This window comes from Branchiostoma lanceolatum, chromosome 8, assembly GCF_035083965.1.
Source record: "Branchiostoma lanceolatum isolate klBraLanc5 chromosome 8, klBraLanc5.hap2, whole genome shotgun sequence".
Taxonomy (NCBI): Eukaryota; Metazoa; Chordata; class Leptocardii; order Amphioxiformes; family Branchiostomatidae; genus Branchiostoma; species Branchiostoma lanceolatum.
Window position 1 is genome coordinate 21,287,553 of NC_089729.1, and position 12,664 is coordinate 21,300,216.

Here is a 12,664-nt window from a genome sequence, read left to right on the forward strand (position 1 = left end):
CAACCAAGCCCAAACTTGAATTTTTGAAAATGTCCCCCTCATACAAGAATGGACTCTTCCAGCGGTGTATGGACCAACAAGTATCATGCTACCGCCGCAGTGCCGCAGCTCAGTGAGAGGGGGCCTTTAGAAGCTCCCACGTCTTGCGACGCATGAGCGGTCAGAAGATTCCAGCTCACTCTGTCTACATACCACCATTACAAAAACGTTTCTAAAGAAAGGATACACAATCAGTTTAGGAATATGAGCCTTTGCGAATATACACACACAGAGGAATATAGAGCAATACATTTATGTCGGAAAACACCATCAGAAAAGTTTTGTTAATGAAGGCGTGGATTTTAATTGAACCTTATCAATTGTACATAGCTTCAGTACGACACGACATGAACAACACAAGGACGGGAGCCAGTACACTAGTCGTCAGGGTTTTTGGAGACTTAACCAAGATCTGTTAAATGATAAGAATTTTAATAAACGAAACATCGGCATATAGAACAGAGTTATTTCTTTTCAATGTCAATTCTGCAAATCCACACCTTGTGTGGGAGTCATTTAAGTGTTCTGTTCGGGGGCACATAATTAAATTTGCTTCATGAAAAACGAAACAAACTAAAGATACGGTACTCTCTGTTTCATGTGAGATCGACAAATTGCAAAAAAATTAGATACTCGTTTTGACTTGGACACTTTTCATATTTTATATGAGAAGAAAAAGCAGTTAGAAATGCTATACCAAGTCAAAGCAAATAACATGATTTGTTGCAGGAGAGCCAAGTGGATGGAGCGAGGAGAAAAATCCCCAAAACTTTTTATGAATCTGATTAGTAGAGGGAATTCAAGAAATAACATGACTAAATTTGTAACGCCAAAACTGACCCACAGGAAATTCTAGAAGAACAAGTAAATTTCTTTTCCGGACTTTATTCCTGTAGAGAGCCACCCATAACCTTAGAGAATGATACCTTTGAATCTTTCTTTCCTACTCCGCCCCACGTGTCATTGTCTACGGACCGACGTGATAGCTGTGAAAGCTTGCTTACAGAGAAGGAGTTGAAGGATTCAATAGAGTCATTTTCATCTGGAAGATCGTCTGGATTAGACGGCCTACCTGTAGAATTTTACCTGTAGAGTTTGTTTGTACCTAAAGAAACCTATGCTTGACTCTTTTAATTACTCTTATCTTGCGGGTCATCTATTGGCCTCATTTCTTTGTTACTGAAGCAAGACTCAACAGGACAGGACCCCTCTAAGATTAAAAATTGGCGCCCGTTGACATTGCTAAATTGTGACACTCGCATATTATCCAATTGCATAGCCCTGCATATGAAAAAAATATTCCAAATTTGATATCACATGATCAGACAGGTTTTCTACAGGGTATGTGCATTAGTGATAATACAGTATATGTCGGATTTTAGAAATTATTGAATATTGTGATCGTAATGACTTACCTGGTTTAATCTTTGATGCAGACTTTGAAAAGGCATTTGACACCATTAGACTTGATTTCATTTTCAAAACACTTGTTCTTTGGTTTTGGAGAGAGATTTGTTAATTGGATAGAGATTTGTTAATTGGATAAGAGTTTTGTATAAAAATATCTGAAGTAAAGTAATTAATTATGGACATATTTCCCATTCCTTTCCCCTGTCCCGTGGAGTCCGTCAGGGTTGCCCTCTGTCCCCATACTTGTATCACTCTTAGGATTAGAAATCTTAGCCATTAAGATAAGAAACATTGAAATAAAAGGATTAACGACCCATGGTATAGAATCTAAAATTTCTCAGCACGCCGACGATTCTAATTTTCCCCTTGCCCCCAAACTTGGTTCTCTGTATCCTTTAGTGACGGACTTGCAAAACTTTTCTTTATTATCTGGTTTATTTGTGTGTGTATTAATTTTTGTGTATGTGTGTGTGTGGATAGTGTTGAGCACCAGGGACAGGTGTGTGTGTGTATGTGTGTGTGTGTGTGTGTGTGTGTGTGTGTGTGTGTGTGTGTGTGTGGTGTGTGTGTGTGTGTATGTGTGTGGAAAGTGTTCAGGGACAGGTATGTTTGTGTGTGGCTAGTGTTCAGCACCAGAGACGAGTATGTTTGTGTGTCTGACAGATGTACGTTCAGCACCAAGGTACATGTAGCTGTGATTGTTGATGACTGTTAATGTTTGGTATGTGTATTCACCAATAAGAACAGGTTTCTTTATATATTTTTAAATTTTCTAATCACTCCATGTAGAGACAGGTACATTTTTGTGACTGGGATGATTGTGTGGCAGTTGTCCGACACCATCTGTAGAAAACGCTGGTGTAGTGGTTACTGTTCAAGTCCTTTAATGCCTCACCAAGGGTCATGGTGTCAAAACACAAAGCTGCCACTGCAGGTCCTCCATAGTGACAGAGGTATGCTTTAATCATCTGATGCCCTCTTTGATAAAGGGGAATGTTCCTGTTCCCAATAACAACACTAATAAATGGAGTGTACTACCCAAACCATGGTCCATCATATCATGGAGCTTTAACGTGAATTACAAAGCTCCTTCACCATACATAATTTGACAGTTTTGTTTCGAGGTTGCTCAACCACTTGAAATTTACATTTGGAAAATATCAAAGCTACTCTAGAAAATCTGAAAAGTTGCTCTTATCAGCACTGTTCTGTTATATTGAAGCATGTTTTTAATCATGTTCTAAACCATGCCAATTTTTATGTTATGATACCAAACTAATGAAAATGGCCCTAAAACGTGATTGCCCTATTAGCATGTCAACAATTGGTGTTGAGCAGAAAGACAGCTCTTTTGAGGGGTTGTGGACTCGTATGATATGTCTATCATTCAGTGCAAAATAGAAGCCACAATCGTTGTTTGATCAATGCAGACATTTGCTTCATGCAAAGCTGCAGAGTGAGGAAATTGCTTCTCAGCAAAAAAACATTTTCCTGCAGAAAAAAAATAGACATCATTTGAATCAGCTTTAAATGTGTTTATTGCCTACAACACATTGTGACCAAATCTTGAATCTTTTGCAAGTGAAAATATCTCTTTACAATATGAGAAACAAGAATAAAACTTTTCAGACTTTACATCACTGTATAATGCTTTAAACATCCTGGGCACTTCGTGTCGTGAATATTGGAACTACAAACAAGGTATAATAAAATACACATAGTATCTTAAAATACTTTATAAATACCATATGCAGTGCATACACTATGTGCAACTTGAAAGCCAACAAAGACTGCTGATGATTCAGTGCCACAGCTAGCTAAATTTGCATGTAAAATGTTAGATTCGCAGTGCCATTAGAATGACAGAAATCCTGACCAATTGGTAACATGCTTTTTATACTGTACATCATAATTACAATCAACACCCACAAGAATGTAAGAACCAATGTTACTTGTCATACTGATAGACCCCTGGGGTACTTCAATGCTATTTACAGTAAAGTCATCATCACAGAATGTACATTAAAGCTGTGCGTTATACCAAAAGGCAGTCATGCTGGCTGAACGGTACAGGCTCATGTGGAAGGCTACCCTAAATATGTGATTATGAGTTTGCACATATTAAATCCCTCTTGTTATCATTTCACACTCTTGATAGCAGGCAGCTTGTTTAGTTTGTTCAGCGATGTGACCTTCCGTCCGGCAGTCCACCTTTTACTCCCCTGGGAAACTGATGACCTGTCCACGGACTCGTAGTCGTTGTCATCTGGTACCGGGGTCACAGCGAGGGGAAGGTCGCCAAGCTCCGACTCTGTGGTGGCGGCCATCCCACGGCTCACCATGCGGGGGCTCATGGGAAGACTGGAGGGGAGGTACACCTGCTGCAGCTCCTGTTGGTGCAGCAAGAGTGACACTTGTCAATCACATAGCAATTACAAATTGTTGTGACAATGTACACGAGTGTTTTTTTTCCTTATTTTACCAACCTTTATCTACAAATGAGATTTATATTCAATTGATACATTCATTATGTATAACAAGCAGTAATTACATTAAACTTCTCAAGCATTCATTTTCAAACAATATAACAATATTTCTATTTACTTGCAAATTCTAAACTTCCCAAGTAATATCAATATGTTAATATAATGAAATTTTTCAATTTTGTGAAGTTAATGATAAAGAATGATATCTTGTACGGATAATGATAAATAAATGTACTTCAATATCTGATACAATTAAGTTTTACTACTTCTAACCATATGGGTTTTACAATATCACAATAGCACATAAGACAAACATCTGCCATTCTCTAAAATGCCCATTTTATGTCACTTAACCCTAGTCAGGTAAACATTATGTAGCAGTGTCATTCCACTGAAGAGATTGAATTCTGGGCTCCTTTGTAATAACAAAAAATAAAGATTTCCATATTGTCTTCCAAAGGGTCATTTCAAAATCAAGGTCGTAGCTATTTTCTGTGAGATCAAAATATTTTTGAAAAATGAGTTGGTCTGCAGGCAAACTTCTTTTCCATATAGTCTTATCTTAGGCACTTCATTTGGTAAATGAGGAACACTTCTCCACTTGAGAGGAATCGCATTAAGCAGGGCATTGTAATAAACTAGGACGATCACCAACAATCCTTTTCAAGTCACTAATGACATGAGGAGTCCTTGGTAGTCTATGACATCATTAACATACAAATTGCCTTAAAGTTTCTTAACCCAATTACTAAAGTATAACATTTTACCTTTATACGTGATACATGTACAATTATCATTCTGCAGAAGTTGCTATCATGATGATACATTTCTTCAATAATGGCATCTATTGATTCAGTTGTCTTCAATTCATACCAAGTTTGCATCAATTTCTGATAAAAGACAGGTAGAGCATATAGTTTTGAATTTGTCCAACACTACGTCTAAAGATACAAACATTAGAACCAAATTTGTGTAAATAACTCATTTATAACACTGAATCTTTTTCCAAGTGGTTATATATACCCACTGGTGGATGTATATACATTGGTACTTTGATATTAAAGCTTCTTTTATTCATTTGATCAAAAAAGTTTTATGAATGATTTTTATATCAGGCATTTTCAAATAACCAGCCATGTAATCTTGAATTAATACATTCCTTTTTGCTCAATCCCTCTTCCACAAAAATCTATAGACCATCAAATTAACTTCATTTAGGAACGTCTCCGGCAGTACTAAAATACTTAACAGTTGTGAAGCAATTAAACTCATAAGTATTGAAATGAGGCACAAACAGAATGTGAAAAAAATCAGTTCATTTAAGGCCACCAAAAGGCTCTACGCAATTTCTTAAAGAGCCTAGCCACATTGCTTCGGTTTTTCCTCCATTTAGAACTAGTCCAGTAAAAGACGAAAAGTTGTTAATAACTTTTAGACTAGCCGTAATGGAGGTCTTATCTCCAAGTGTTAAGGTTGTGTCATCAGCATATTGTAAAATGCAAGATTCTACTTCACTGTTATCATAAGACTTATACCTTTAATTTTAGAGGACTTTCGAACTTTCAAAGCAAACATTTCTACTGCAAGGACAAGCAAAAGGGCTGACAGGGGGTATCCCTGGCGAACACCTCATTTTAGGTTGATCTCCAGAAATCCACAATTATTAATGCAACTTTGTGATTTTTTGTTGTTGAGTGCTAAAGGCACCCAGAGCATTTTATGAGGCTTGAAATTTGAATAAAAAAACTCAAATTTCTAGTCATTCCTACATATAGTAAGTTTGAATAACACTATTATAATACCATTACATATCGACATAAAAGGAGCAAAGATACGATGTCATTGTGTGGTGAGAACTGATAGAAAATCTAAGCCCTAATAGACTGATCCTGACTGTCCATTATAATTAGCGGTTCGACCAATGAGAGAGTGACTGCATGTCTGTCAAATATTTGCATTTTTATGTTTTAATTTTGCATTTCTACGTTTTGACGGAGGTGGGAGGGGCTATGGTATCAGTCTATTTACACTAGGCGCATGAAACTAAAAGATCACCATGTAGCTTATTTTTGTGCCGCTTTTGAGCACTTTTCATAAGAAATCCGCACGCAAATGTGGTAGACATTGGCATTAAATGCCAGTTTCATAAAGATTACAGCAACAAGAATATTTCCAGTTTTCAAGCGTCATAAAATGCTCTGGGTGCCTTTAAACAACACTGGCAGAATATTGACATCTGTATTGTCAATGAAACTGCACGTAATCATAGATATGGCCAAGAGTGATTAAGAAACACAGTTCTCTTAGGTCTCTGAGGAACTGACCCATTTTAAACAACTCCGATGTTCACAACAGTACTACTATTGTTTAGCTAAGAGAAGAAATTACTTTGATCATCATGTCAGTTCTCTGTACTTACAGGCATGGACAGAGCCTGGAAAGGGGAACACTGGGTACCAAGTGGTGCCGTGGCCTTGACATTGATGTCTCCATAGTGACTTCTTCGCTCCTGACGGGTGAAGATCTTTCGATGAAGATTCTCTTCCACGCGGTGACCCAACAATGTCTGTGTGGGATGATACGGTCAAATGAACCAATTTGTATTTACATTGTATATACACGAAGCAATGAAGCTAAGAATAGTTACTTTATGGGTTTTCTTTTACAAAGAAAACTGCAGTACCAAAGAAAGCTGTTAGGAAGCCCAAAACATTTTGTCTTCAAATGCCAACACCTAAACCTTGACTAGCATTTGACAAAGAAGTATCCAGAAACACATTGCAAAGGTTATTTTTAAGCTCAACCCAAGGTTTCTTAAGAGCCGCCAAGTTGAAGTTTGTCCGATGGTTGTTCACGATATGACATGTTACACCTGGCTGTAATCAATCTGAAAGGTACTTGGGGGTTACCAGAATATTGGTGCTATATACTGTTACTGCTGCCTAGTCTAGGTTCAAGGTCAAGTTGCCAATACAATCACATTCTTGGACTCAGAAAAATATTATTAGCCAAACCAGAACACTCTCCTCTGTCTTTAGTATGGCTTTAAATGAAGAGAAGAACAGAACAGAGCACAAGATGAGAGTCCTCACCCTTGGCATGATGAAGGACTGAGATCTGGTCGTGTACTTTAAGGTGCTGAAGGTGTGGGCACGGCCTCGCAGGCCTCGCACTGCGATGTCATCGCTCTGACTGGTCAGTAATCTGTAGGAAATAAAACATAGCAACTTGCATATTTGGCTTTGGTGGTTGGGCTGAGGTAATTGCTGGTATAATGTTTACAATGGCCATTACAAAAAATGTACAGCAATGAGACAACATCAGTATCAAGTGAGACAAATGTCTGAAAACTGAAGCTCTGAACCTTTTGACTGGCTGTGCAGGGCCTGGTAGTCCTCTGGACGCGGGCAAGACTGGCAGTTGGGCTACATCATCCCCCTCCCCTTCATCCTCTCTCTCCTCCTCATCAACAAACATCAACTCTGCCTCCATTGGTCCATTCTCCACCCTAGCAGCTTCAGAATCTTCTGCCGCTTGTTCTACATTGTCAGAGTCGTCTTTGTCATCGCTGACTTGTTGAACAGAGGGGCCTGATGCATTGTCGCCCGCCTGTCCAGGTGTTGAGTGTTCAGTGTCAGGTGTCAGCCATGGATTGCTGTGGGAATGCACATCCTTGGTGAGTCAACGAATGGATAGAAAAAAGGGAAACATATACGTGCAAATAATGTAATTTCACAGACAGCTACTACTAACCGTGCATGCAGTCCCTAATCAATTCCACACATTTTTCTTTGTCACATTGTAAGTAAAATCAGAGTCTGGCGAAATCCCCATTTTACAATATACCATGCTACAGATGAAGTTTGTAGTTTAGGAAGGCATGTTTTACATGAATGTAAGGCTGAAGGCCCAGTGCACCTTAGGGAAGGTGGGGTTTACAACTCAGTGCAGTGCATGTAACACAGTTGTGACCAACTCACTTTGGATACTCATATGTTGAAGGTCTCTTCAAGTTCCATTTCTTGTCCTGGAGGAAGAAAACATAAACACATTGTTAGTTAAAGGTTATGTATGTAGCTGTACAATGCATTCAAGCTACTTGCAGGTGCTGGTTCCGGGTCGGAGTTCAAATCTGACCAGGGATGGGGTCATGACCCGGTAATCTGACGGAAGTGCGTGGTCGTCACCCTGATTTCTGCCCCAGATTGTTTGGTGATCGCTGTGCATAGATTTTTTGTATCTCCTGAAAAGCCAGTGAGTTGTAGTATTTTTGGGCGTGGTGAAGTTGGTTCGCCATCGAAGCCTTTTTTAGTCTGAGGCAACGGTCATGCGTTTTTTTCACCAGATGACTCAAATAGCAGCGTTTTTATTTTAGTGCATTTTCACCGAATTTGCGTCATCGGAGATTGCGAAGAAGTTGTCACATGACTTTTGATTTTTGTTTATTTTTCAGAGACATCATTTACTAAGCTTTCTCAGCATATATGCCGTGACCCCAGGAAAACTCTTTTTTTCAAGCAGGTTTTCGATCAAAAAAGTGTAAAAAAATAATAATTTTTGGGTCCAAAATTTACATTTTTCTATGGTTTCTACCCAAAATAAAGGGACAACAGCCAATACCGATAAATACATCAGAAAGCAGCAGTAAACCACTTTGTGCCGATATGATTACATTTTCCGTCCTACTTTTCTTGGCAGAATTGTAGCCCATGGGCCTTAGGGTGTCGGCCTACATACGAAATCGCAAAAAAACTCTGGTCCGAGACCTGCATCACAGCACGCATGACAGGTGTGTCAGGTGCCAAACAACAGGATCTACATTTCACACTAACCCTTGTTCAGTCAAACCTGGTCTCAGCAACCACCCAAGGGACTGAGCAAGAGTTGTTGCTGAAGCCAGTTCGTTGCCTCAGACAAGTTGGTTAGTTAGCTGGATGGCTGGCACATGTATAATTATGGCAAATTTCCAGTTGATTTTAATTATGAGAGGGACAGCAATGATAAAAGATAGACTGACAGGAAAAGGCCATTGCTTGGAAGGACTGGGGTTGGTAGAACTCACCTGGTTGCCTGTGCCAGGTGGTTGCCCGGCCAGGTGTCATTGTATAAAGCTTCATATCATTTTGTATGGAACACAATATATAGTGTGACTTCGTGCTTGTCTTAATTGTAAAATATTTACTTCCACATGAGACAAAATGTACAATAACATGTCTTGAGTGAGTTCTAATAAGCCTGAGAAGTTGTGATCGGTACCTGTCCAAATGTGCCCACATAGTGTCCCTCTATGGTCCACAGCCGTGCTGTCTTGTCGGTCCCGGCACTCACAACAAACGGGCGCACCTCATGGTCCACATACTCCACACTGGCCACAGCACTGTGGTGGGCCCGCCAGAAGGCTAACCGTGGGGGGCGAGACTTTACTCTCTGGAGAAAAAGGCAAATGAAGTACATGTATTAGTGAGAGATCTTACTTCCTGGATACTTCCTCTCAAAGCTATTGCACATATCTGAATATCTTTTTGTAAGCTGTCTTTATCATTGGACTATAACTGGTAACAACTGCATGAATCCAACAAGCTGCTAGGGGGCCCAAACCTACACCACTTCTTTCTTACATCAAAAGCTATCTGCTACCCAAAAAAAATCAATAACACATCCAAGAAAAAAAATACAGAAACCAGACGTTCTGCTGCAGTACCAAGGTCACACAACAAGGGGCTCAAAAGAAACCTTGACATTTATCTTCCCAAGACCTACCCACATACCAAATATCATTGTAATCCATCCAGAGGCTCTTAGGTTATGCTGACTACAAATATCCTGAAACACAAACAGACACACACACACAAGACAATACCTCCATTTGTCATGGAGGTACCAAGAACATCAATGAAGGCTGTTTTGTTGCTAATGACCTACCCTGAGGTTGTCCGTCATCTTGACACAGTAGTCAGTGATGTCCCATACAGCGATGTAGCCCATGGTGTCCCCTGTAACAAGTACATTATTGTCTGGGCTGGTGGCCAGGCCCAGCACTGACTCCTCCTCTGTGTCAGGTGCATAGAAATAACCTGGAACATTGAACAAAGATTGTTCTTTTACTCTTATCAAATGGGAATGTAATGAAGCTTTACTAAGGCTTCACACTACCTTTCTTAATCAATTGCACTGATTAAAATCAACCAGTACAAAACATCACAGAGTACAGAATAAGTAAGATTTAAAATAAATCCATCAACTGGATTCCGAAGCTTTCTCATTATGTACTTAATTAACCAACTCAGATGAACTGTCATGCTAACTGGAAGCTTTGTCAACAATATAGAGCTATAATATAATTTCAACATTTAACATTCAGCTATCACACCTAATGCAACAAAACACTACAGTTGTGCATGTATTGAAGGTGTTCAGCACCAAGGACAGGGCTAGCTTTGTACATATACTGTAAAATTAATGCATTTAAGTTTGCGTGGTTTTTATTTCGCGCTAAGGCAAAAATGGGGTGTTCACTGTGGTTTTAAGTCTACGACAGCGCTATAGTCACATACTGCTACAGTATTGGACAAAAATGTTTGCGGTGGTGTTAAATTACATAAAACCACCGCAAACATTTCTGCATTTACAGTATATGTGGCAATATTAATGGGTAACAAATACAGTTGAATCTGCTTAACTCCACATCCCATTCGTCAGCGTATTTCGTGCAATTATACGGCTGGTGCAATAATGCGAAGTTGCCCAGCTGGACCGGTAGTGCACTGTATCATACAGGAGGTGAATAGTTTATAAACCTCGGTGTGCTGTATGAACTTGTTAGCACGCATTTAGATGTTAGAAAGCTTTCATTTTAGTGCGGTAAGACCATAGATTCCACCTCCTTTTTTGGCCATGTTCATGTATTAAAACAGTAAATTTCAAATTCTCAGGAAAGACATCTCAGGACACAGTGAGTGAAATCAGTAAGCACCAGAGAGTCATGTTTGGACAGATTTGACTGTGTAAATGGTGGTGAATTACTGTACAATGTACAGTACTACCCATCCATGAGATAGATATGGTTAGATGGCTATATGGTTGATTGGGCTTGGCAGTACCAGAGAAGAAGATGACTCTACACAAGCAGTTATCGAGCTGAGTTATCGGCTCATTTGTATTGTGTTTGCTGATTAGCAAAAACCATTAGCAGATGATGCTGTAGACTTACGGGTAAATTTGCAGATAGTATAAAGAACCATACCATGCTGCATTAGACATCCAGGGCAGCAAGTTTCCTTGCTGTTTCCGTGGCAGGGTATTTTTTCACAGGGAGAGGTTGCTAGCCCTTTTCCCTTTAACATGCTTGAGGCACCTCCTCAAACACAGGACCCCCATTGTACCTTCCTTCCAAAAGACGGGTGCAGCCGCAACCGAGATGTCCTGGCCTAGAAGTAACCCAGGATTGAACCATGGTCTCCCAGTTAGCAACTAATTTGAACCAGGAGCTTAACTGTGAGGCATTTGTGCATGATATCTATCATGTAAGAACAACTCCTGGGGATGTCCCTATAGCTCAAATGGCAGCAGCCTCACAGGTGAGCTCCTGGTTCCAATTAGTTGGGAAACCCTGGTTCAATTCTGGGTAGTGCATCTTAGTTTGGGCTGCACCTGTCTTAAGATGGGTGTCTTGTGTTTGAGGAGGTGCCTACAGCATGTTAGCAAAAGTAAATAGTAAAGATACATATACCCTGCTACTGAAACAGCAAGGAAACTTGCTACCCTACGTGCCACTAGGCACTACAAGGGTCTGAATGAATGTCCAATCTAATATACAGCGACTCACTAACCCATGTGATGTTTGGTGCCATATATGCACCACCAGTTGATTGTTCCAGCTTCACTGCTGATGAGAATGGCACAGTCCGACGGCCGCCCAGTCGCTCGCTTCGGTAGGAACAGGAGCTGGTCCACAGGTGTGGGTCTACAATTGAACCAAAACTCAACAATTTAGTCTGCAATACTATGTGCATCATTTTTTCAACAAATTTCAAATAATGTTTGTAAAACATCCCATGCTTTACCAGTACTTTATCAACAGCAGATGGCATGGTCCCCAAACTACTACATATAGCTATGTAGCTATGCTGGATGACACAGACATGTATCCAATATGCCGATGCCAAAGCCCCGTCCATCTCCGTCAAAACATATCTATACTACAACATCCCAAACTAACTGTAGCGAATGTTGCAATGCTGCTATATTGATAAGTATTGACTTATCATGTTCTACACAGTCATCTATTGGTCCACTGATCAATTGTTGAATGGCAATAATTAGGGGGTTCGTGTGGCATAACGGCAGAGTGTTCGGCTCTAACCAAGAGGTCCCGAGTTCGAATCCCCCTGACGCCACCGATGTTGTGCCCTTGGGAAAGGTACTTTACACGACTTTCCTCACTTTGCCCAGGTGTATTAAAAAATGGGTATGTTGTTATCTGTACGTGGCACTGTTAATATAAGTTATAAAAACTTGAGTGCAGTGCCGCTACTGTGTAATCAACACTTGGACATTGCAGCGTAAGTGCTTGTCCTGCCACCATCATGGCCATGCACCTGTGCAAAAACAATGTAGTCAGACACCAGCAGTGATAACATTGTTTGTCTCATGTCAGTTCTCTACTATACAGACTCTCAGAGAGCCTGATTTTTAGTGTTTCTTAAAGCTTTATTTTTTTGTGTATGACA

At 39.9% G+C, this 12,664-nt stretch overlaps 1 protein-coding gene across 8 annotated transcripts in view; it reads right to left on the reverse strand.

Annotated features, from left to right (window-relative positions):
- Window positions 1-2,969: 2,969 nt before the first annotated feature.
- The window catches only part of LOC136439589 (cilia- and flagella-associated protein 337-like), a 48,232-nt gene continuing 38,537 nt past the window's right edge, over window positions 2,970-12,664 (reverse strand). For all 8 annotated transcript variants that reach the window (XM_066435016.1, XM_066435015.1, XM_066435019.1 and 5 more), the window contains 8 exons: window positions 11,765-11,898; window positions 9,858-10,009; window positions 9,192-9,362; window positions 7,916-7,962; window positions 7,300-7,590; window positions 7,028-7,139; window positions 6,355-6,501; window positions 2,970-3,839 (listed from right to left, as the gene is read on the reverse strand). In XM_066435016.1, coding sequence (XP_066291113.1) covers window positions 3,588-3,839; window positions 6,355-6,501; window positions 7,028-7,139; window positions 7,300-7,590; window positions 7,916-7,962; window positions 9,192-9,362; window positions 9,858-10,009; window positions 11,765-11,898 — 1,306 coding nt within the window. In that variant the 3' untranslated portion in view covers window positions 2,970-3,587. The remainder of the gene's footprint in view (window positions 3,840-6,354; window positions 6,502-7,027; window positions 7,140-7,299; window positions 7,591-7,915; window positions 7,963-9,191; window positions 9,363-9,857; window positions 10,010-11,764; window positions 11,899-12,664) is intronic.